General features: G+C 34.1%; 1 protein-coding gene across 3 annotated transcripts in view; it reads right to left on the minus strand.

The window, feature by feature from the left end:
* Positions 1-346: 346 nt before the first annotated feature.
* The window catches only part of LOC138713314 (dipeptidase 1-like), a 60,237-nt gene continuing 32,958 nt past the window's right edge, over positions 347-27,625 (minus strand). For all 3 annotated transcript variants that reach the window (XM_069845299.1, XM_069845298.1, XM_069845300.1), the window contains exons 4-12: positions 25,943-26,099; positions 25,727-25,859; positions 25,468-25,618; positions 19,886-19,970; positions 13,242-13,418; positions 8,272-8,356; positions 6,988-7,063; positions 4,562-4,700; positions 347-645 (exon numbers count right to left, since the gene is read on the minus strand). In XM_069845299.1, the coding sequence (XP_069701400.1) occupies positions 550-645; positions 4,562-4,700; positions 6,988-7,063; positions 8,272-8,356; positions 13,242-13,418; positions 19,886-19,970; positions 25,468-25,618; positions 25,727-25,859; positions 25,943-26,099 (1,099 nt within the window). In that variant the 3' untranslated portion in view covers positions 347-549. The remainder of the gene's footprint in view (positions 646-4,561; positions 4,701-6,987; positions 7,064-8,271; positions 8,357-13,241; positions 13,419-19,885; positions 19,971-25,467; positions 25,619-25,726; positions 25,860-25,942; positions 26,100-27,625) is intronic.

Here is a 27,625-nt window from a genome sequence, read left to right on the forward strand (position 1 = left end):
GTTATAGTAATGATATTCAATTGAAAATCATTTTATCCTTAGGAATTTGAGCTTAAGTATCAACATAACAGCCTTTCGTGCTGAACTCCAATACAGCTTTTTGAAATAAGCTCCTAGTGTAAGAGAAATAAATTCTTTCTTCTTTAGCTAACTGCATCAAATTTAATGATTCCTGTTACTGTATAATTCAATACTATATATGTAAAAAAGACAACGATTTCTTGTAAATTTCTTCTTTTATTTTAATAACGTGAAAGGTGATTATGAGATGAGAAATATCACATGAGTAAATCTGATACTTTTTACTGCAATAATTAAAGAATAATAACTTTGCAGAAGAAAGTAGTTAACCTCAAAATTATATATTCCATTTTCACATTATGTAACTCGTATATACACTTCACATTTTCATTGTAGTAACAGTAGATGTAAGAAATGCTGTTCTAAATATTGTTATTCAATGCTGATTGGTCTCTTCAAATCATTTGCTCAGTGTTCCACTCATACTCGTGCAGTTTCTTTCATTCTGTGAGGTACATTAGATCCACGTCATGTGCCAGGATACCTGCAGTATGTTTTACCATCCAGATCTTCCATTGAAATCCAGTCCTCTGTTGGGCCCACCTCTGACCAGTCATCCCGAACCTGCAAATAAATATTAAACAAATATGATTTATTTTAATCTCCAGAATTTCATCATCATCATCATCATCATCATCATCATCATCTTTATCTTTCCTACTCTGTTCCTCCTTCCTTTTTCATTTTTAAGCTATGTAGCCCATTATGTTATGATTTCACGTCATCTTTTCAACAGTCTTCTTTGGTTTGGCTCTTCGAGGGCCATATCCAGGATAGATCCTTGCACTTAGGCTTACATTGGCCCATTGTGCGGCTTATATTTATTTTCAATTGGCCCTTAATGAGATATTGATCTATCTAGGGCAGTACATATAAATGTGTTTTGTTTTGTGATGGTAACCATTACAAATGATTATATTACAGTAAAACCCCGATTATCCGTCACCCTATTAACCGATAGTCAGATTATCAGACTTTTCTTTGCTGCAGAAAAAATATGAAGTACTGTACAATATGTTTCTAGGTAGCTTTCCAAAAGGAATGCTTCGCTGTCGGCAACAGAAATAGTTACTTGTAAAACAGTCATTACCTGCTTTCAAAGAAATTACCTCAAGAACTTTCACAAACCCGTGTACCAGTCAGACCTTATCTTTACTAGTCGAGTGGCAGTTATGCAAAATGTCTTCCATAATTGTCAGAAAAAAAGTATTGTGTTAATTATCGAAAAAAATTACAAATATTTTAGAGGTTTGAGAAAGGAGAAACTGTGGTTAATGTTGCTTCAAAGTACGCGAGTATAACTGAAAGCGATTTTATAAAAAAAAAAAAAAAATGTAAATCTCCAACATGAGACTTCTAGTATTCTTGTATTTCCACAGACAATCAACCAACAACACTTGGTTTCAAGAAGCCATCGTTGACAACCAAACTTTTAGTGAACTCCTGATCCGCTACAAAGCACGTTAACACAAGACCATGAAGGAAATCACAAAATTGTAGGCCAAAGTATTATGCACTTAATTTATGAAAATCTTTTATTACACGGATTATCCGATCTTTTCGATTAACCGTTCAGCCCATCCCCTTCATTACCACGGATAATAGAGGTTCTACTGTATTTATTTATCTATGTATGTATCTCTCTGTCTGTCTGTTTATCTGTATGTATGTATGTATGTATGTACACAGGTATTACTGCCCATAAAAGCACTTTCTTAACATTTTTATCTTACAAGAAAATAGTTAATAATGTAAAATAAATTTATATTTGCAGCAGAGTATTATAACATATACAATGAGTAAATGGATAATCTGAATATAATGAGAGAGAGGGAGGGAGGAGGTAAGTAGGTAGGTAGGTAGATTCTTGGGAGTAAGAACTCATTGTTAATAAATTGGCTCAGGTCACTTCGTGTAATATGTTTTTCTTTTCTTACTTGGTTATTTAATGACGCTGTATCAACTATGAGGTTATTTAGCGTCGATGGAATTGGTGATAGCAAGATGATATTTGATGAGATGAGGCCGAGGATTCGCCATAGATTACCTGAAATTTACCTTATGGTTGGGGAAAACCTCGGAAAAAACCCAAGCGGGAATCGAACCCATGCCCGAGTGCAATTCCGGATTGCCAGGCAAGCGCCTTAACCAAATGAGCTACACCAGTGACTAGTAATATGTTTCCATTGCTGTAGCAGCAACATTTAAAATTTGAATGTAATCTTCAAATAATAAGTATTATGTGTAATAGGTATAACACGATACACACAAAATAAAGTACACATCATCCACATCCATGCACGCTATGCTCCTGAAAATGAACTCCAATGTTTAATGCTGCATGTTTTAATACCTAAATCCTAAACTATTATAATCCGCATATGCAATAGAAATACATAAAAACAAGAATGAACTTCACTATTCAATCAAATTTCAGTCATTCTTGTTCCAATAGAGAGTAACTTCATGTAAACAGTCCATGAATATTTCTTTGTTGATCTCATTTTCTTTAAAATGTCAGGATTTTGTGGCCAGTATGAATAAAATGCTACTCAACTTAAATAACGAAAGTTTTACTTCACTATAACCTTTCACTGACTCTACAAAAAGATGATTCTTCTCCTTCATTGGATTTGAATTAAAGAAATGGTAAATGCTCAGCAAGCATGACAACTAGTGATCCTCATTTGGAAGCCTGAGTGAACTGATTACATAGGCAAATAAGGTAACAGGACAAACAGAACCTATCAGTAAAGTGATGGAATAAGGAAACGGAAGTGAAATGGGCTCTGTACTTCTAATCTTAAAAAATGGTCGAGGACTGGTATCATTCTGAGCTCTTGACTTGTGAATAAAACAAAGATGCTAGGTATGTCGAGAAGCTTAGCTTCTGTTGTTTAAAAACCAAGCATTTTTTTTTTAATTCACAGGTCCAATTTCCGGACTTTGACATTGATTTTAGTCCACACCTGTGGAGTAACGGTTAGTGCGTCTGGCCGCGAAACCAGGTGGCCCGGGTTCGATTCCCGGTCGGGACAAGTTATCTGGTTGAGGTTCTCAACCCAATATGAGCAAATGCTGGGTAACTTTCGGTGCTGGACCCCACCTCATTTCACCAGCATTATCACCTTAATTCATTCAGATGCTAAATAACCTAAGATGTTGATAAAGCGTCGTAAAATAACCTACTTAAAAAAAGACATTGATTTTGAAAATGAGGACATGTCCGGAGAAATGAGCACTTATGGTAACCCTATATAGAAGTAAAAGTAATGACTATTTATGTTTAATTAAATATTTTTTAACTTAATATAGTCAACTCTGATTATAGTGAACCTCTGCAGACCCAGCATATTCATTCACTATATCCAAGGTTCACTAAAATCGAAGTGTCTGTTTTTATACTACTGACGTTGCTATACATACAGTATTAATATCCGTTTGGGTCAATCAATCAATCTTCTTAATATATCCAGCTGTTTGCTGACAACATAAAGTCCACTGTAGTCTATTCAGTTGTTGTTTTTCACGAAAAATGAGGGGTATTTTGATCAGTGTTCATTATAGATGCCTGTTACTGGTAGCCAGAGTTGAGGTGTAGTCAATATATACTGCAGGGCTGTGTCTTCTGCAACTAGTACTGATGATTTTAATTTACTTCTTTCGTGGTTTATGGATGGACAGTATAGAAGAATGTGTTCCAGATCTTCATCATGATTATTACACCACAGACAAGTAGGATTATCAGAAATGTGAAATCAGTGTAGGTACAATTGAGTGACAAGATTACGTTCAATATCAGTACTAATATTCGCTGTATCTTCCAACTTAAACACTTTATGCTTCGACATCCTGATGTTCACAGTTCGAAACTTGAATCTAATCTAGCCTTAGGTACTAGGCACTGACCAATTTCGCACTTCTTCCCATAGAAGTATGCTACTGTGTACTCTGCCTTGGAATTTCCCCGGGTTCACTTTTACAAAGATGCGGGAGGAAGGGTTGAGGACCGCCTACTCTAATCCTTCTTGTATTTACCCTTTGGTCATCACTCTACTCCCTTTTACAAAAGAATAACCTCTTTTAAAGGAGGCAGAACTACAATCCTTCCTTTAACCCTCACTGCATACACTATTCTCTTTAACATGTTTCAAGCTGACCAAGAAGCTGAACAAATTCTTTGTCTTTCAATGCACTTAAGGAGTAGAAGATTTGAGATTTGTTCTGAACATATTCTTGGAAGTTTATAGGAGAAAGGGTTTCCTAAATTATCATTTTGGCCATTTTGAAATTCCATTTTCTTGGGGATGTTCTAGTTTTAGATTCATTATAACCGAAGTGAGAGTTCACTATAAACGGAAATATTAATGTACTTTTTAATGTATGCGGGTAAGGACCAACGATTTATGTTCACTATATCCAGAGCTGACTCTATATTTTTTATTACATCTAGGCCCTAATATTATTTAAGATAACATACCTTTTCAACTTCCCTGAAAACTCTAACTAGGTTGGCCCCAGCCAACTTCTTGATATCAGAAGAACTCCATTGCCTGTCTCTCGCTAGCTCTGCCAGTAACATAGGATATCGAGACACATCCTCTAGTCCTGTAGGTGTGCTGCAATAAACCAGCAAGTGCTTAACTTACATTCAGCAGTGACATGACATTAGTATTATACAGGGTGGAAGGTATTCAATGACTGTAACTTCATAGAGAAATTCTAAAGAGCAAATAAGCAGAATTTTCCTTTGTCATTTTGAGTGGGAAATTGACTTTGTTTCTTGAAAAAATTGCAACATCGCAGTAAATATTGTAGCATTTTCCAACACAGTCAGTATCAACTTCAGACCTTTCTCACGAGGTGAGAATTTCGAAATATCCACATATTATTTTTTATTTACAACATTAGTTTTAAAAATGTAATAAAACTACACGTACTCATTGATTATTATTTGATGCAGTGTGAATACTGAAAAATATATCATTATAAAATTAAGCAAAGAATAGAAGACGTGTGTATTGTAACTAGTATAAAATTCTAAAACATTCCAACAGTATTGTATATATTTATGTACTTTTATCTATATTGCATATGTGATTAAATAGTGAAGTCTTGTAGTTTTGTGTCCAATTTATATGTACTAGCTCAGTGGTATTCAATCTCTTTTGCTAGCGTACCCTCAAGATACATTTTATTTGCTTTCATGCCTCCAAAAAGCACTGCAATTATATAAGCAATAACAAACAATTTTGATGTTGAATAATTTCAAGGGAAAAATTGTTTCGGTGCCGGGTATCGAACCCAGAACTTTGGCTGAGCGCGCCAACACTCTACCAACTGAGCTACACAGGAACGTATCAGACACTGGCTCAATTTTTCCCCTTTATATTCACATACCTCAAGCGGACTGACAAGACGTCAAGGACTTGCTTGAGGTATGTGGATATAAAGAGGAAAAATTGAGCCAGTGCAGTGTCTGGTATGTTTCTGGGTAGCTCAGTCGGTAGAGTGTTGGCGCACTCAGCCAAAGGTCCCAAGTTCGATACCCGGCCCTGGAACAATTTTTCCCTTGAAATTATTCAAATCAGCTTCACAGGGAGCTATACCCTGAAAGCCAGATTTGCATAGTCACTGTTCGTTAACAGAAAACCACAATTCAAGTCATACAGAGTTTGTGTGCTCTCATTGTTGGGTCCTTGACGTCTTGTCAGCCTGCTTGAGGTATGTGGATATAAAGGGAAAAATTGAGCCGGTGTCTGGTACGTTCCTGGGAGCTCAGTCAGTAGAGCATTGGTGCGCTCAGCCAAAGGTCCTAGGTTTGATACCCAGTCCCTGAACAGTTTTTCCCTTCAAATTATTCAATTTTGATGTTGTATGCAAAATAAATTATTATTGTTATACATACAGTAGTTATTGATGCAATAATAATAGTAATGATTAATGAATTATGTAAAGTGTTACCATACTGAAGCGAGGAAAAACAAGAGTTGATATTGCGAAAGAAAATAGGCCTATGTAAACTGCAATAATTATCAACAAGAACAATAACATAAATATGTCAGCATTTTTTCATATGTAGGCTACGTATCAGTGGGATGAGTACCTCTTGAGACAACCCCTTATACCCCTTAGAATGTGTGTACCATAGACTGAATACCATTGTAGTAGTCTACATTCTCTTGCATATTTGTACACACATGATCTAAATATTATCTTCTTTTAGATTTTTTCATTAGCAGATTATACATTGACCTTCTCTCGTGCTTTCACAGTTCCTGTTTAAATTCGTCTGACCAAAGGCATAGTTATTATTAATATTATTATGAAAACGAAAAATTATTTCGAAATATTTATACAGGCATGGGATTTAAATTGCTGTAATTTCCAGTAATTACAGGCCTTTAATTTCTAATAACTTAATGGTAAATTTGTTACTTTCAGTCAGTGGCGTATACTGGTTAAAGGGTTTGGGCTACCGCTGACCCTATTATTACACAAAATATATCTAACAATTACTTTAATTTTAATTACTATGGTAAAACTAATAATACAAAATTATTACATTATGTTATATTATAAACTTTTTCTTTTGTAATTTCCTTGGGCTACCGCCGGTAGCCCCGGTAGCCTGCAAAATACGCCCCTGCTTTCAGTTAATTAATGTTAAGACTATAGATAAGGAAGAAAGTGTCCTGCATGCTTGAGATACTAAGATAAAACATTTAGTCTACTCCATTTTTCTCTGTTTTAAAATATTACAAAATGAAAAACATGTAGGCCTAATTTAAAATATTGTCAAAGTACATAATATTTTAATTCATTCAGAAAACCAGAAAATATATTTAATTGGCCGAAGGTGCAGGTAATGGGGAAAAAATGAAGTGATAATTAAATGCAACTTACAGATTAATTCCATCATAGCCAGCTCCTAGTCCTACGTGGTTAACACCAGCCACTGCTCTAATATGATTTATGTGTGCTGTAGTAAATAAATGCATTTATTAAAATTAGTACATTACCGTACTGAGTACTTGATGAAGACAGCTATTCAACTCAAGACACATTGTAATGAATACCATTTTGACATACGAGATGCAATTGACTATAACAGTAAAACCCCTTTTAACGAGTCTGGCGGGATTGATTATATTTTCCTTAAATGCAGAGTTTTATTAAAAGAGTATTTTCACTTAACAGAAATTAGAAGAAATTAAAACACTCGTAGGCCATTTTACAACATTATATTTACATACTATTTTTATTGCCATTAAATTTACTATTAGCAAACACATGGTATTTTCATAAAATCATAACACAATTTAAGTACCATACTGTAATTAAATTTATAATTTTCATATGCAGACACAACATTTCTTCAATTTCACTTTCATGAAATACTGATGCATAGCATCAAATGCAATGTAGGTACTGCTGCTAGTTCCATAATGGTGTGACAAGACCGTCTCGGGTGTGACCATACCTTGTACAGAAATCGATCAAAACTTTTGAAATGTGTTCGGAATTCCGTTAAAATAGGTTATGTATTCGTAATTCTGTTCAAATGTATTCCTTAAAAAAACGGGATTTTTCTTAAGTGCGGGAATAAGGTACATTACGTTTACAGTATTTTTTCAGGACTTTTTAAGCAATACTTTTAAAAACGCAAACGTTACAACGAGGTTTTACTGTATTTACAATTTAGTATTATAAGCTATTTCACTATTTTGGACTATAGACTATAATGGTCCACTCTTGAAATTTTCTGAATATTTCTTGTACATTTTCCATTTTTAAATACGACTTTTCACCATTGTCCTATTAGAATAGATTATTACTGATAAATAAACTCACATTTATCATCACAAATATCAATTACTAGTATAAGAAAGCTTTCTGTTACAAATTACATTTTTGTTGAGAAAACATGTTTTTCATACTTTGAGTTCTCTTCACATATTATTATTATTATTATTATTATTATTATTATTATTATTATTATTATTATTTATGCATCACCATTTGTTTTCATTGCCAAAATAAAATTATTACGTTTTGCATGATGCAAATTACATGATACAAATAAACCGTGAGTGGCTAGATAAATTTAATCATACGTCAGAAAAGTATTTGTATTTTTGTTGATTTGTTTTTAGTTCAAAGGTAATACATTAATATATTAAAACTTACCAATAACATCATGAAGTGTCGCAGTGTCTGTACAACTAAGGAAGTTGTTGAAGAAACTGACCATTACTATTCCACCATTGATTGCCTGTAATCAAATCTTTTATTAATATTCGTGAAACATAAATAGATTGTCTAAAATAAGCATAAGCTTTTTCATACCACAAACTGGGGTAAACGTGAGCATAAAAAATGTAAACATAAATAAAATTTGTGCACTGAACATATTTTAAAAATGATTAAATGGCAAATTTACGCGTGTTAATTATTTAAGCACGTGTGGCTTACAGCTGTTTCGGTGTTTACATGACACCATCATCAGAGCCTTCTAGCAGAGCCTTCTAAAGTTCATTTTTTCTTTTTTTTTATGTTAGACTCAATGGAACTCTATTTTTATTAAGAAATATGAGTTGCAGATGACTTATAAAGAGTCATGCAATTACTCCAACATTTAGCCCAAATATAAAATAATTCCTTGCTTCTCTGTGAGACCACAGCTCAGTTTGCTATCTAAGTGAAATTGAAGCAGAACTTTCAAAATTATTTACGTGAAATGCCTCTTCATAGATGCAGCTTCACTTTTTTTTAATAGCTATTTGTAAGACCATGTTATTTGTGGGTGCATGTATAAATGATAATTCAAAAGGTTTTGTCAAAACCTCTGGAGCATACAGAGGGCTCTACTAAAGCAACTTTTGAATAGGAATCCATGTCTGCTGAAGTGAACTTGTGGTGCTATAGATGCCTCTACACTATCACATCTAAACCATGGTGTGGGCTGAAGAATGATCATATAGCATTGAAATAATTACTTTTGTTACTTCCCGGACTATTTTTTGTTTTTATTTTTACTCATTCTAGTGCTGTAGGTAGAGGCTCCGCATCATGCTAATCCCACGTCACAGGAGTCCCAATATGTCCGTCGAAAGTCAGGGTGATAAAGGTTTTATATATTTGTAGAAAGGTGAATAAATACAATGAAAATCATGCACTGAACGTAATGCTATAAATAATTTAGTATAATACTTCACAGTTGGCAGAAAAATGTTGAGTTGTTTCTACGAGATCCCATATGTTTAAAATGAGCAGGGCATGTAGCATATATGAGTGAATCCAGAAATGCATAGAGTGTTAGTTGGAAAACCTGAGGGGAAAAGACCTTTGGAGAGGCCGAGACGTAGATAAAAGGATAATATTAAAGTGAATTTGAAGGAGGTGGGATATGATGCTAGGGACTGGATTAATCTTGCTCAGGATAGAGACCAATGGTGATCTTATGTGAGGGCAGCAATAAACTTCGGGATTCTTTAAAAGCAATTTGAAAGTACGTAAGATTTGGGTTTGTACCATTGAAGCCAGAATTTTTAATTTGTAGGGAAACATTCGGATTGGCAGAACTTACATGGACAACTCTTCCTTCTTTGTGCCCAATACCATTAAAACTGTTATGGGAATAAATTATTACTAGCCAAAACAAATGTTTCTAATATTAAATGACTGGTATGTGTTCATTTCCCATTGCGTACCATAAAAAGCTATAAGTTAAAACGTAAACAATATTTAATAAATTTAATCATGAACTTTGTTAGCACAGGAATAACGGAAGCTGTGAAATAATTGCTAAGGAAAAACTGTGTTTTAACAGTAGTTAAGTAATGAGAAAACTGTGCTTGAAATGTTCTGAAAAAAGCTTTACCTTCGTTTTTAATATCTGTGTGAAAAATGGAGTGCAGAAAGGTTCGAATGGGTTAATTTTGGGTGGTCGTTAGCCCATCAAAACCTGCTGGTGTCACCTCGGGTTCCTATTAAAAACAGGGCTGTTTAGTTGGAGTGGGACAGGGCTCGAAATCCGTCTGATCTTCACATAAAATCTTCCAATAAATCCTAGTTTAACTGTTTTGCTATCATCTGAGTTACTGGCAGCCTTATGCCTAAGAAGATTCAGAAACATGTTGCACGACAAAGTGTGGCAATAATTCTGTATAACTGTAATGCTGCTATTTTAAGAGTTTGTAGTTGCTATGGCCTGCAATAAGTACCTAACAGACTTATACTAGTACTTTTCTTCTGGAGAAAAAGATGGTGGAACTCTATGTAAAATATATTATTATAGCAGACGGGGAGATTATTGTCCACTGCACGGGAATTTTGTTGCTTTTAACCTCCTTTTCGTCCAACTTTCAAGGCCTGAGAGGAGTTCAAAGAAAAATCATGTTGAAAACAATTATGAACACATTTCTCTATTCCATGATGAAAATACAACAAAATATGCTGTTCTTGTGTGTTCTGCCAGAAAAAAAGCATTTCTTATCAGGACCTGATTTACAATTTCAGAGGCCCGGGGCTTAATTTTCTTTATGAGGCCCTTTCTTTTCATATAATATGCTAACTAGGCCTACCTTATTTTATTTGAATTATGTCACCTATCTCCTTTTACCATGTATGTATTTCACAGAAGTTCTTATTAATTCTCTATTTTGAGGAGAAGGATTAAAAATAAAGTGGTCCCTTAAGGTATCAGTGATGATGTGTGGCCACAAGACAGGGTCAGAGCTGAATGCATTGGTTGTAATACTGGTACTTTCCCTTGTTTCCTCTAATGCAGCAATTCAGGAGTTTGAAAGGAATGTTCATTTTTCCTAAATTCTGGCATAGACTTATACAAAAAAAATACCTTGCCTCTCCACAATTTAGTAGCTGTGGCAGACTGTTGTCTCTTATGCCAAAATCTTCATTAGTCTGTGTTAAAACATTCGTAACTTTTTGAAACTGAAGGTCTCTGTGGGTAAAGGAGTTACTGCTAGTAACATATGAACAAACATACTTGCCCAATGGTCAGCATTGTTTTTCCTGTTGAATTTCAATAGCTTTCCGTTTTCTTTTATTAGCTCCTAACTCAAATTGGCTTGGGAATTCCATTTTTAATTATGGATATTCCTATAAAAACACTTTAACACTACCACTACATACCGAATAATGGTCCTATGCCAATAAAATTAGATAAGCTGCAAAGAACACAAGCACTAGGCACTTTGTTTAACACTCAATACAATGAAAACTGACAATGTTGTTAACTTTGGCTGCTGAATTCATTATTAATTATTTAAATGGGCCTAGTGTTACAATTTGAAATAACTGTACATTGTAGTCAACTTCTACAAGTTGAACTAAACTCTGCAATCAACTTATGACTCTAAACTTAAAACAATACTGTGATTTTTATACGTTTTCTAATGTATTAATTAATTAAGTACCTAATTACTTATTTTCTCAATTCTGATTTTCAGTTGGCATATTTGTTGTCTACTTCTTTTGTATAATGCATTAAAATTCTTCTTCCTGGTTTAAAAAACTTGTTCCTGGATTATGAGACTCCCAGAATCATGAGGTCCTGAGCAGAGGCACCATAGGTTCCTGCCTAAATCAGGCTTTGCTGCTTATACTGTTACTGAGGTAGAGGTCATAAACATAAAAAGTAGCTTGAAGATTCACGCCTTACAATTATAATACACTTATCATTATTAATATATACCTACTGGGTTTTCATAAATAAGTTATCGTCAGAATCAGACTCTGCAGGACTGCTCAAACGTTGTTGTACTTGTAGCTCTATGTGTACACGACCACAGTTTTGACCAAGTATTTAGAATCACTTCGTATACATGAACGCAGATACGCACCTCTCTAATTGTTTTTCTAGTCATTCGTAAGCAAGTGTAAAAGAATACCCTTGGACTAATGGAATTTATAATTAAGTATTAGTCAATACAAATTAAATTTAACAAATGTCCCATAAATTTTAAGCCTTAAAGTAAGATTACCAAATGTCCCCATTTCCTGGGGACAGTCCCTGAATTTTGTTTTTTGTCCCCGAATTTAATAATTTGTACTCAGATTCCCCGAATTTTCAGTGTTTATTATTAATGTTGATTAATTATTCTTGCACATAGCTGTGGACGAATTTTGCTAATGCAGCTTTGTCACTTTTTCATGATGACATAATGAGAACTGAAGGTGAGGACCTAACTGCAATCAAGTCTTCCATATATTATTATCAAGGTTAATAGAAAAATTGAACTAGAGGAAAGAAGAGGAATTTATTCCATCAACGATTAAATGATTTTTGACATCGTTAGAAGAAGTGGTTTATATTCTACTAGAGAATTTCTCAGTGTCTCTTGTGAATTTTATAAAAATACTGTTGAATATGTCATTGCCTGAGGTATCCATTCACAAGATAAGATATGTATGGAATGTATAGTGCTAAGATCTCCAGAAAGAAACATTTGAAGGGAAGTGCATTATTTTTCTTCAAATGTAGATGGATTTGACATAGATGAAGATAATTTATTTGATGAAATTTCTTGCTTGAAGAAATATGTGCCTTCTGAGAAAACAGCAAAATGGAATGAAGAAAATGTTACTCTTTGGTAAAAATGGAGTGATTTTTTTTTCTCTCTCTCTCTCTGAGAAAATGATTCTCTGTGCACAACTCCTGAAGTTTAGTGAACTATCTCTGTGTTTTCCTGGAAGTAATGCTTCAGTCAAGAGAGTTCTTTTCTTTAATTAACATGTTGCAGACATCCCAAAAATCTAGAATGATTTTGGAAGTTGTTAGAGCCATGCTTGCTACCTTAACCAGTTTCAACATGACCAGTCAGGTATTTGCTGCAAAATTGGGATCCAGAGAATATCTGCTTTAAAAATTTCAGTCTTCTTAAAAATACCAGTAGTTTAAGTAGTAGGTAAGTAGAATGAATATGTTTAGCGTGTAAATAGAATGAGTATTTTAATTCTTTAATTTGTGTAAAACAATACAAGTGAATGGCAAACTAACAGAACTAACAGAAATGTTAAAAGTTGTTTTCATATTAGATATCTGTCTCCGAAAATTGTGGGGGGGGGGGGGGGAAACTGGTAACCTTACCTTAAAGTAATGGAAATGTGAACCTGTTATTTGCAGATGTACTCACCAGCTTCCTCAGAATATGATCAGGTACGTTACGTGATGAATTGCAAAGTGCAAGAGCTGAAGAATGTGAAAAGATAACTGGTGCTTTCGTTACGTCGAGTGCATCTACCATAGTCTGTACAGACACATGTGACAGATCCACCATCATTCCAAGACGATTCATTTCGCGTATAACCAGCTGAAATTACACGTAAAAATAGTTTAGTGTGCCGGTACCAATATTTTTGTCAGAATTATATTTGTAGATTGGAATGTGAATAAAAGCAATGTACAAGTATATCTCGGAAATGTTTACTTTTGTGGTCGTATATTATTATTAGGAATCGGAAGTTTAGGATAATGCCTATTTTGTTTGAATGTACGTATTTTAAGGCTGTTAATTTATGTATACGAATCACGAAAAATCAAATGTTGTGGTGAAGTTTTATATTGCCTATATTTGCCTTTTTACATTTTGTACCTTTTTGTTATTTGTTCTTTTTTTCCTATTCTGTATAGGCATATATAGTTGACAGCACTCGTTAATTTTTTTGCTTGAAACTGAAAAAAACTGATTGTTCTTATAGTATACAAATATTTCGGACAGCCTATTGTGATTGAATTCTTAAGACCCTCTACCTAACTATTCCCATCGTTCATACCAACCAACCACCATCTTGAGTTCAGATAACCAACGGTCTACTTTATTATCCACCCTTCTCCTGCATAACATAGACGACATATCTGCTTGAAGTATACAGTCTAGGATCATCTTGTATTTAGAGAGAAGTTACCTGACACTCCTCTACCCCTGAGCCTATTGTTACGAGGTGAGAGACATGGTTGAGAGCAGTGAAATACTATGCGAATAACTTTGAATAAATAGCACTAATTGTTAAGGAATTTTCAGAGAATGATTCTCTGTCAATCAAAGAAGCTCAGTGTGTTTTTCAAGAAAAAGGACTTAAAGAAGACTTGGCACATATCGATGCGCATTTCACTTTTGTAGCAGATACCATTCAACAACTGGAATCATGCAGTCTGTCATTTTGTGAATCCATGTCCCTGTTTTTGAATGCAAAAAACAGATTATGTGTAGGTCCTGGCAAGTATGCTGCTCAAATATATGAGAAGTTAAAAAGTGTTATTTCAAGAAATCCTGGATATGAAACTATTAATTCTGTGTAGAAAGTTCTAAGTGGTGAGTTTCCTGAGTGATTTAATGTAGCCAGGATGGTACAGTATAAGCACGTTCCACTCACTTCAGTGCATGTTGAGAGATTCTTTTCGCCATATAAACAGATTTTGTACAATAGACGTCACAAGAGCGAGTGTTTTAATCTTGAAAAGTTGCTTGTTGTGTATTGGCATTCAAAATATGACCATGGAGACAAGTGCGCACTAAATTAAACATTCTGAAGGACAAATACCACTTACCTACCTTTTTTAAGTGGTCATGCAGTGCAGTGTTATGTTAATTTGCTGTGTGTACATAATGAACAGAAAAGCGAATACTGGCATTTAATTAAAACATCGTGTAAGGAAGTAGCCCAAATTAATTATTGTGTGTGGAATAAATTTTCAGTGGTTAATTTTCCCTAAATTTTTATTTTTCAGTGCCTTTTAGGTGAGTGAATACAATTTTTAGTGCCTTTTTAAGAGCCTAAAATACCATTTTCAGTGCCTTTTTAGGAGCCTAAAACACCATTTTTAGTGCCTTAACTTCCGATCCCTAATTATTATTATCAATCATACAGTGGCAAACAGGTAGGGGAGAGTTGGGTAGTATCGGACAGCGCGTTTCTTTCATGTACCACCATATGGTAGTACCTGAATGACATGGTTACGTTTCTCTATGCAACATCACAGAAACGTAACTATGTCAATCAGGTACTATCATCGTGTGGTAGATGAAAGAAACGCACTGTCTGATACTACCCCAATGTCCGATACTACCCGATTCTCCCCTAATTAATATAAAGAAATATTAGATATAATTTTTACATAAGTATATAGACTTTGAAATGTGAAAATCTTCGAAAGAATTCTACCATGATTTTTGATCATAAGTTTCATATTATATCCTCCTTATCTGGGATTGTGTTCTTTGTATAGATCAGTGTTTACCAATAATTGGTTGTTGGCGGACACCCAGAGACAATGGCACTATTGGCAAAGAAAAACTCCACTCGTGAAGCTCGAATTTTTCTTACAGATGCAATATTTTTATGTGGTTAGTTGAACAAATATTGTGCGGTTTTGTATGTTAAACTACTTACATATTTTGGAATAGGCCCACTTGAACACATTCAGTATTAGACTTTAAGGTAATTATGTGAATATTTACATTCAAGAGGGATTTGAAGCAGTAATTAAATAATTACGATTATGGACAAACCGAATTAAAGATGATAGCGTCACATCTGAACACTAGAGACGTTTCTGGAGTTCACTGACTAATAGTTCCTGTCAGAAGTTAAACTCGCATCACTTAGCACCTGTGTGATCAAGTTCCTAGCTTGAGAAATTATTTCTCTGCACCAAATATTGAAAACTCTTAGAAAAGGAATTCTTTTTGAATGTGATGATGTACAATTATTAACAACTCTAACTTCAGAAGACCAAGTTACACTTGTAAATTGTGAAGATTTGTCGAAAACATTTTTTTTTAATAATGTAGACTGAACCAATTCTGGGTGATGGTTTTTCCTGATTGTAAGAAATTAGGTTAAAAAACTTAGAGACATATAGTTTCTTCCTTTTTTTTCAAGAGATCTATATGGACAAACATTTTTAAAATTTTGTTAACATGAAAAAGAAGCTTAGATATCGTTTCAATGTTGTTTTAGATTTGAGACTAAAAATATGAAATATTGAACCAGATGTGGAAGAGATTATTTAGTGCGAAACTAGGCATGATTTCGCCAATTTTCCCATCATATCTCATATTCTTTCCACTTACAATAGAAAGTGGTAAAATTATATTCGTCTTTTTCTAACTAAATCATATTTTATCCAAAAATTGTTTCACATAGATAAGTGCCATACAAATATCAAAATTTTCAAAAGCAGAGTGTTCGTGGCTTGCTTTTGGACAACGGAGGGTTCATGCCCTTAGCTAATTCGGACCACTGATATAGTTTATTCTTTCCTCATTTGACAGCTATGAACATTGTGTTAATACGCAATTTATGGTACTGAATACTTGTACACTTTTTGTAAAATGAACATTTATGTAATATGTGTAAGGTCTTTCGTTTTAATTTAAAGAATGTACAGCAGTCAAAAAAAAAAGTGGCCGCACTCGTGAACAGCAAATATTTTCAAAGTCCACTTCGGGTCGCGGCGATGTTACACGATGCATGTGCTTGTACAAGCAGTTCCGGAACTATGAAAGTGTTCCATATCTGCGCCTCGTAGAACAGCGGTAGAGTGCTTGTTTAATGATTCAAAGGTCGTGGGTTCGGGCCTTCTTCAAGTTTTCATTTTATTTTTTAATCGTTCTTTAGCGATGTAAATGATATTCAAATTATCATTTATATCCAGTTATCGTTCTTTGTGGATATCACGTTATTTATATTTTGTTATCGTTCTTTAGAGATATGAATAAAATTCAGGTCATCATTTGTATTCTGTTATCATCGTATTATAACGATATGAATAATAATTATTATTGTATCTCCAATGGGGGTTAGCCCTATTTTACATATGTATGTTAGGGCTATAGTTTTATACACAAAAAAGATAAGCATAAAGAGAAATGGAAAAGAAAATTAAATTAGCTTACGCGATGTAAACAAAACATAAACAATCCGTAAATTAGGCATTGCGATTGCAAAACAAATATCAGGTATCAATTTGAAACATACAAAAACATTAACAACACACATACGTAACACTTCTATAACACAAATATGCAGCTTTCTGTACCATACATCATAAATTAATACACAATAGTAACACAAACACAATCAAACTATAATTACGACATTGCGACGACATCAAGCATCCCATAACTGACTCACATACATAACAAATCAAGCATCCGTTACAACACATACACTTCAACATAGTAACCACACTTTTAAAAGTTACAAATTTGGCTCCAAGAAGAATAAATAGGACACTGTTATTAATTACTATTCTTCTACAATTTCTTAAATACATCTGTAATAAATCTGTGAAATTCCGATATGAATAATATTCACGTTTTTTATATTGTTATCGTTCTTTAGTGATTTAAATAATATTCAAGTTATCATTTATATTCTGTTTTCCTTCATTAGCATTATAAAACAATATTCAAGTTATTTATATTGTTATTGTTCTTTCGCAATATGTTAATTAAACAAACCGATATTTATCATTTATATTCTGTTATCGTTCTTTAGTGATACTGTATAAATAATATTCAAGTTATTTATATTGTAATCGTTCTTTAGCGATATAAATAACATAAATTTAATATTAGGTTTGGAAAAATCCAGTTGCATAATACTGCTATTAGTTTTTCTTTTTGTATTATTACATTATACTATCTTGAACCACAATAAAATGAAAAGGAGTAACGAGGAATTGAACCTGAGACGTTGACATCTAAATTCCGACATTCGTCCGCTGAGCTATGAGAGCAAAAGTGTGGAAACATTTTCGGAAAAATTGGCCCAATCACACTCTAAGATTTTCTGATGATTCGTAGAAGCTAGTCCAGGATGCGGGGGGCAAAGGCTAATTGAGATTTCCCGGTCTCTGACCGGGTCAAACATCCTGATAGAATTAATATTTAACCCTTGCCGTGACTTTCGGTGAAGTCCGGAGGGCCCAATTAGTCAAATCCACTCTCCTCATCTCCACGCTTGAGCCCCCTGGAGTTTAATAAGATGCGAAAGAGATAGTGGTGTGCGGAAAGCAACGGGATGTTACCGCATTTAGGCCTATCCTTCCCAAGAAAACTGCAAACATGAACAAAGGAAGCTTTTAATAGAAGAAGAAGGATCTTCTGCGGACCTCTGGAAAAAGAACTAAGGAAGGGACTAGTGAAGTGCTTTATGTGGAGTGTGGCATTGTATGGGGAAAGAACATGGACATTACGACGAAATGAAGAGAAACGAATTGAAGCATTTGAAATGTGGATGTGGAGAAGAATGGTGCGTGTAAAGTGGACAGACAGAATAAGAAATAAAATTGTGTTTGAAAAAGTGAGTGAAGAAAGAATGATGCTGAAACTGATTAGAAAGAGAAAAAGGAATTGGTTGGGTCTCTGGTTGAAAAGAATAATAAACGACATTAGGATATGTGGATCATATGCGGAGACTGAGAGGAAGGCAGAAAATAGGAAAGATTGGAGATTGCTGGGTTTGCAATGAAAGACCTGCCCATGGACAGAACATTTATGTGTGTATGTTCAGAATGCCTGGAATATCGTGTCTAAGAACAGTCGCTATTTGCAAAGACTAGTCAATTCCATGCCCACTCGACTGCAAGATGATCGAGATAAGAGGAAGATAGACTAAATATTGAATTGTGGCTTTTTGTTTTGTTTTTTGAACGCTTAATTGTTTGAATGTTTTAAGGCCGACGCCAGTAAATTTGTTATGTTTATGCCACGAAATATATTTTATTGAGAATAAAATCTTTTTTCATTCCATTTGCAGCCACAATATCATAATGATAATGATAAAGTCATGGCATAATATATTAATGACCCTGATGTTACTTACTAAAATAATCATAAAAGAGAAAGGAGCCATTATGTCTAGTTTGTCTCTCTCAAAAACAGAACAAAAAAGGACATAAAAAGCACGAGGTTGTAGTCGAACGCAGGACCTCATGAATAAGAGGCCTGAACGCTACCATTATGCTATCGAATCACAGAGAGAATATTTCAATTATAACTGTAGATATCAGGCAACGTGGTCCAACAACGTGTAACATCGCCTGTCTCCGAATTGTAGCGAAGATACCCGAAGGGAACTTTGTTTCAGGAGAGCAGCCACTTTTTCTTTTGACAGCTGTACTTGTTCAGTTGCAGTGTTAACCTATTAGTATTTTATCAGCAAATGCCATCACTGTAATTTATTTTATTTATGATGATATTAAAAGTAGGCCTATATGCTACTTTGTTAAATTTAAAAATTGCTCCATATGCAATACAACGTTGTTTCCGCACATGATGTCATTCAAATTCGTCATCAGAGATCGGAAACAACCCTGTAAACATTCAACCATAGAAGTCACACTTGATTATCTGAAAAAAATTAGGTTTATTTTAAACAAACAAATCCACCGATTCTTTAACCACATATTCAATATGAATATCGGAATATTAGAAGATAAAAGAGTTTCAAGATTATTAATACAGTATAATAAAGAAATATAGATCTCATGAATTTAACAAAATCATTACATATGTAGTTTAGCTCTCCATGGAGCGTCACAAATTTACACAATACTGGTACTGAAAATAATAACTACTGACGCAATTATTTTATATAATGCGAGAATGTTACTCCAATATAAGGATTTGTGACGTAAATTGAGAATTCTTAGGTAAAAACTGTGTACCAATACTTGTCTTAGATTGAAAGAAGCTGTGACAGTATAATGTTTCTGGCTTCCTTATTAAAGTTACAAGTTCTTACTATTGATAATACTTTATATACTTACCTTTCCGAAGTTAGATAGCCCCCCATGTTCTACGAAATCCATGGGTACAGTATCACTGGGATCATCAGCCAATGAAGAGTCTGCCCTGACAACAGGCAACCAATTAACACATTATGTGAGGTTTTTATATCTAAATTTGAAACACATTTATACCACAATACATTAAATACCTAGTTAGTTTTCTAAGTTGATAAAATTAAGTAAAATCATATTGTGAAATATGAGAGGAAATTTTTATTCTCGAACTGTGAACACAGAAACATCTTCAAAATCTTAGTTAATATGGATTACATTCTCTTCTCATATGAACTTGAATACTAGACACAGAACTTTATTTTTAATTTCATATATTGTATCTTATAGAACAACATTGTATCTTTGAGATGTGAAACAAGTAAAAAATTATAGAAAAATATGTAATGCATAATGAAATACAAAGTGAGTAGACTAATTTATAAGCATAAATAGTTTGTCAGATGAATAGAAAATGTAAATATGGAGAAATTTTGTTAAATTGTTGGTAAAGTTTTTTTTTTCTCTCTTGTTCTTCAAGCCTTTAAAATAATTAGATAGTGCATTGAACACTGTAATGCATTACTAATGAATTCCTTTTTTTATAACTAATGATTAATTAAAATGTGTCTCAGTGAAACATAGGGTACATCAGAGTCCGTACCAGGGGCGGTTTTTCGGGTGAAGCTCGTGAAGCAGCTCTTCACCTGTTTACTAAGCGCAGCTTCACTTATTTACAAGTATTTTAATATTTTATTTTATTTCATTTCATTTTTGTCCTTTACGTTCTGCTTTGAGATATGTTCTGCACTCAGGTATCCTGCATTATAGAACACTAGTCCCATTGTCACTACTGGTTGGCGCAGAGTGGGGAAGGGTGACAATTGCAGCTATACCCCTCTTTCAGAGGTAGAGCTTCTCAATTTGCGGATTTGTTTACGGGTAACCATGGCAACGAACCCTTGTAAGATTTCTGTAGAGCCTGTTTGCGAGGGTACTTGAATCGCTGATAAAACATTTCTCTTGTAGCTGCAAACACATTACAGCCTCCTGGCTTGGCTCTTTTGAAAGGAAAATAACAGCACGCGAATACAATGAGATAAAATTCCTTGTCTTTCGCAGTGTTCACACTTCTTTGTATCTGTTAATTTCAGTTTGTGAGACGTGTGAATAGAGTGACTGTGTTATGTCTTGTTGCTAAAACGATATATTAGAAGATTAAGTTAACTAAGCAGTTATTTATTTTAGTGATAGTTTTATAATTGTTTTTAAAAGTGATGGCTCAAATATTTTTATTAACAACGAGGAATGTATCCTATAAACGATATAGTGTGTAGCGTGTTGTAGACACTATTTTCCCGATGGACTGAAGGTGATGAAAGAGATTTATTGTTACTGGGAAACCACCGGCGTGGCTCAGTCGGTCTGAAGTTGCGCTCGGGCGCGGGTTCTATCCCCGCTTGGGCTGATTACTTGGTTGGGTGTTTTTCGAGGTTTTCCAGAACTGTAAGGTGAATGTCAGATAATCTATGGAGAATCGTCGGCCTCATCTCGCTATCACCAATCTCGTCGACGCTAAATAACCTCGTAGTTGATACAGCATCGTTAAATAACCGACTAAAATAAAAAGAATTGTTAGCGGGGAAACCAACACTAGTTATTAATATATCAACAAAAAAGCTGAAAAGGAAAGGTGCGAGATTTTACACCAAACGTTTTAAACGTGCGTCGTACAGTGAATATCAGTGGCTGTGCGGTAGTTCTTATTTGGAAAAATTGTTTTGGTGGGCCTGTTTGTTAGTTGGAATAAAAAAAATCGGCATGGAACTCGGATGAATTTTGTGAAAACAGATTAAGTTTCTGTCAGTTTTTTTTTTTTTTTTTTTGAAAAGCTAAAGAAAGCGATGAATTTTCAGGGCGGAAATATGTTAAGCTGTCAGAAGGTGAACTGTTTCAGAAGTACACACACTTATTTTTGGAATATGTGACGTCATTTTTATGCAAGTTAACACAAGATGTCAAGACATTGAAGAGCTTCAGTTTTGCTCTTTTACCAATACTTCAAAATTTCTTCAGTATTCGAATATTTTTCCTTCTAATGCTCTTGCCATTCTACAAAAGACTTTCCCAAATTTGTTAAAAGTAAGTAGTTTGAAAACAGAACTAGAACTTCTTTATGCAGATCATGAGTACCAGAATATTTCTCCTGTTACAAGCACTAAAACGTGTAAGAGAAAACAAAGACGTATTGAAGAAACCTATAGGCTCTTTTCCCTTATTATGACATTACCGTCAACAAAGCGTTTCAGTGGAGCGAAGTTTTACTGCACTCAACCGCATAAAGACAAAATCTTCGCAATTCAATGGCACAAGGGAGATTAACATCGGTGGCGTGCATCTCCATTCACAAGGACTTGCTACATGATCTGATTGAGAAGCAGCCATTTCATGACATCATTGACAATTTCTCCATTCGTAGAGACAGACGAATCAATTTAATCTACAAAAATAGGTAAATCGTATATCATGACCCTCAATAAAAGAGCTTCACCAACTTTTCAGGTTGCGAGCCGCCACTGGTCCGTACAGGCTAGATTCTGTCTTATGCTTTTTCATTTCACTGCTGGTTAAAGCAAGGAGATCACTATCACTTTTCTTTTTAACTTTGCTCTAGAATATGCCATTAGGAAAGTCCAGGAAACCAGGGAGGGTCTGGAATTGAACAGGTTACATCAACTGCTTGTTTATGCATATGACGTGAATATGCTAGAAGAAAATCCACAAACGAATAGGGAAACACGGGAATTTTACTTGAAGCAAGTAAGGAGATTGGTGTGGAAGTAAACCCCGTAAAAACAAAGTATATGATTAAGTCTCGTGACCAGAACATAGTACGAAACAAAATTAAAAAATTGAAAAATTATCCTTTGAAAAGGAGGAAAAATTCAAATATCTTGGAGCAACAGTAACAAATATAAATGACACTCGAGAGGAAATTAAATGCAGAATAAATATGAGAAATGCCTGTTATTATTCGGTTGAGAAACTTTTATCATCCAGTCTGTCTCGAAAAAGCTGAAAGTTAGAATATTTATAAAACAGTTATATTACCGGTTGTTCTGTATGGTTGTGAAACTTGGACTCTTACTTTGAGAGAGGAACAGAGATTAAGGGTATTTGAGAATAAGGTTCTTAGGAAAATATTTGGGGCTAAGAGAGATGAAGTTACAGAAGAATGGAGAAAGTTACACAATGCAGAACTGCACGCATTGTATTTTTCACCTAACATAATTAGGAACGTTAAATCCAGACGTTTGAGATGGGCAGGGCATGTAGCACGTATGGGTGAATCTAGGAATGCATATAGAGTGTTAGTTGGAAGACCTGAGAGAAAAGACCTTTGGGGAGGCGAAGGCGTAGATGGGAGGATATTAAAATGGATTTGAGAGAGGTGGGATATGATGGTAGGGACTGGATTAATCTTGCTCAGTATAGGGACTGATGGCAGGCTTATGCGAGGGTGGCAATGAACCTCCAAGTTCCTTAAAAGCCATTTGTAAGTAAGTAATAGAGGATAGATGGAGTTCTAATTTATATCTTTCATTACATTGATTAAAGTTCACGTTAACACTTTGTTTGTTAAAACCATAAAATTACTTAGTCATACGTTAAGAAGTGTTAAAATTTTAACACTTTTTAACGTATGACTAAGTAACTTTCATTACAATTTTGAATGTTTTGATTAGCACTAAAGTATCTTGATTTTTAGTATGAAACACCATTAAGGGAAGAATTCACTTGCAAATTAAAGTCAAGATTTCTCAATTTTGGAATATCTTTTTATGCATGTTTGTCATTATCCCTAAGTCTTTTTTTTTATACAACAAAATTTCTCAAATTCAGGTGTGTCTGTCCAATATATTAATCCATACTTCATTATGGAATCAAAGTACGGTATGTCATTTTAAGTGTGTTTATATTGGCAGTACAGGATAAGGTTCTTAATGCATAACATGCAGAGCTCAATTTAGGAGTAATAATAATATTCTGTATATGTTTTCCAGTTCAAGTGATTATCCTATTTGAAATCAAGAAACTTTGTGTGTATACATTCCTTGAAATCAATTTCATTTCATGTAATACTGGAGGGAAATTGAGTACTGGTACCATTATTTGATTACATTGATTTTGTCAATATTAAGTACAGTACTAATTTATTTGCACCAAACTGTTTATTCACTAGATTTAACATTATATTAGAAGACTTCATATTGTTTACTTTAGGTAATCACGCCTGTTTCATCTACAAAATAATATTACCTGGGATAAATTATTTATGACTGAGGCTAAATCATTAATGTACCGGTAAACTACAAATAATACTTAGTAAACGGCAGTTCTTTATTTACGATTCTTTTAAAAGTAGAATCAAGTTGGTTATGATAGCATAATAATGAAATAATGGCAGAGAAAAACCAAACCCAAAGAAATTATATGCATACGTATATACAGGAGGGTTACCAGGTTTGAACCCCCCCCCCCCTTGCCTATCTTGAACTTAAAAAAAATGACATAACTAGATTTGAGTATTTTTTTTACCCATAATAGTTTTCCCTTCTCTAATTTTTCACAGTCAGAGTAACAGAATCTACATCGAAAGGCATAGTTCTCCTATCCCTCCTTCAATATAATCCCTGTGCTTGGTGCTGCAGCACATTCGAATTACAACAATGCTGTCTTTATTATAGAGAGATCTACTGCCTAGTATCGGCCTTTAAATAGAATGAAGCCGACACAATATGAAATTTAACTTGTGAAACATATTGAAAAGGTTGTTTTGACAGTTCTGCAGCACAGATGTTAAATATTGTGTACTGTCGATTTTAAACTCATTTTAAGAGCGGAATTCACCCATTCGTTAGAGTTCTGACTTTATTGTGGAACTTTTGTTTAACGTTTTGTGCATTGGACAGTTCATATTTTAAATATAAACTTCTTGTGTAAGTATAATACTGACACAAGCATTTTTTATTGTACAAAATTAAACAAATTAAAATTTGTTAAAAATTGGATGGCTGTGAAGAAATTACGTATCAAAGATTTTGTAAGGATATTCATGAATATGTTCTATTATAACATAGTATAATATTAAAAAATAAATCGTAACATAATAATAATAATAATAATAATAATAATAATAATAATAATAATAATAATAATAATAATAATAATAATACACACAATTTAAAATACCGACAATGTAAATTGTAAAAGAATTTAATAATGACCCCTCCTCCTTGACAAAATTCTGCATAGGCTACTGCATATACAAATGAGGAATGGAAATACCTGTGTAGTGGAATGATGGCAAGAAAAATAAGGAGCTGATGTATTAGTCATTCATCAAAGTAGTACACCCAGTTTTATCTTAATAACTGTTGTATGCCATAAAAATATGATACAATACAAAGTGAAATGCAGCAATTTTATTCTTTCATATCTCTGATTTTATTATTTTTGACCAGATTTATGCCCTTTATTCTAAATTTGACACTTAACTTTTTACTCACCAAGGTGTGTTACAGGTATGTGTCAAGGTCATGTAACGTGCACCCAGTTGGTAGAACATCCGAAGAACAGCCAGGCTGGATCCTAAAGAATGACCTCCTTCGACACCAATCAGGCTTGCCACTCTTCCAGAACGATGTGCCTCATCAATACCTATGAGAAAATGTCCCTTTTTTAATATTATATATGAAGACAGAATAACTTTCTGTTAAGATTGATTATCACTGTCTAGGTTACATTGTGTATTTATGAACTTCTGACCTTTTGCAGTTGTTACGAGCTGCATTTGGTTGGGGTATTTATCTACAAGGCGGCGAATCACATCAATCTGCTCCAGAGTGAGCTGCACTGAGTCAAGGTACTGAGATCCACATGGAACATATGCTGACCAGAACTGTAGACATACAGGATTCTGTATGAATGCTTCTGGTCATATAGAACCGAGGTTAATGTTGTGCTATTTGAATGTAATGTTACCTGTGCGCCAACCATGCCTTGCTTCAACCGGTGCAGATCAGTGTGAGACCAAACACTTTGTGACCATGGCTCTTGCTGGCGTAAATCCTCCGAGAAATGGAAGTCATGCAGTTGGTTGTGTAAGAATTTTCGAATATTCCATGGCAAATCATTGTGTCTGTGACAACAGGAAAGGCAAAATGTTAATTTAATTCTGAGTAAATCTTAGTTTCAAATCAGTATGCAACTCTCAACCTTGGAAAAATTTCTGTTAAGAATCAAAGAAAAGTTTTGGTTAAAATAAGTCAAATGTAAACACATTTAATCTTAATCCATTTTGAATCTTGCGTACACTACTTTTAACACTTGAATATAATTAACTGATTACTAGTGGACTTACTCGTGTATAAATATACAGTTAACCAACCACCACCACCACCACACACATACACAACACATCTAACCACCCCATACAACACAAGCATGCTGCATTCAGGACAATGGTACACAGATTACTCAACATACCCATGAGCCAACAACACTACAATGAAGAAGTGAACACAATCAAATACATAGCACAAGAAAACGGATACAATCCAAACATATTAGACAACATCATAAGGAAGACAAAACAAAAACTTAACAAACACAAAAACACGCAAAACACAACACAAACACAAGAAATACATCACACTAACATATGAAAACAAAAGCACACATAAGATCGCATCTTCATTCAGAAAACAGAAATACAACATAACATACAGAACAGAAAATACACTACAAAGACATCTCAACATACAAAAAACACAAACAAATAAATACGACCACACAGGTGTATACAAACTCACATGTAATAGTTGCGATAAGTTCTACATAGGACAGACAGGCAGATCATTCCAAACACGCTACAAAGAACACATTAAAGCAATAACCAGAGGACACAATACATCCACATACGCCGATCACATAACCAATACTAACCATACATACAATAACATAAATACGGACATGGAAATCCTACACATACAACCCAAGAACCAAAACTCAACACACTAGAACTATACGAAATATACAAACACACTAAAATACACCCCGATCAAATTCTCAACACACAGATCAACTTCAGTACACACACACTATTCGACTCCAATCTTCAACACATTTCAACAATAAAATACATCCACTTAGCAGGCAGAGAAGTTCGAGATGACGCCGTGATCTAGTAGGCTCTGAGGGTGGTGCGTGGAGCACTGAAACAGCTGTAAGCCGCACAAATCTTACATAATTAACACGAGTAAGTCCACTAGTAATCAAATAATTATTTAATCTTATGTTCTGTGAATGTATACAGAGCGTCAATTTTACAGAGCTGGATGAGTTCATTGGCCCCTAATGTTATTCAGATATTATTTTTCTTCTTTTACTGAGCTATAGTGGATCTCGTGAAATATATGAAGACCACAGGAAGAAAAGGGGGAATGTCACTATTTTGTGAAAATTGAGATAATGGTAAAAATGGAAGTTTATGGTTAGACAACAATAAAACATATTGAACATATTGATTACTAGATTAACCACCTTTCAAAATGCATGGTGGTATTTATCATTTGTAATACACTTCTTGAATAAATTAGTTTTGAACTTTAAATTAGCTCTCTTGAAAATCTTGACATTCCCCCTTTTTTTCCTGTAGTCTTCATA

The sequence above is a fragment of the Periplaneta americana genome, chromosome 14 (genome assembly GCF_040183065.1).
Source record: "Periplaneta americana isolate PAMFEO1 chromosome 14, P.americana_PAMFEO1_priV1, whole genome shotgun sequence".
Taxonomy (NCBI): domain Eukaryota; kingdom Metazoa; phylum Arthropoda; class Insecta; order Blattodea; family Blattidae; genus Periplaneta; species Periplaneta americana.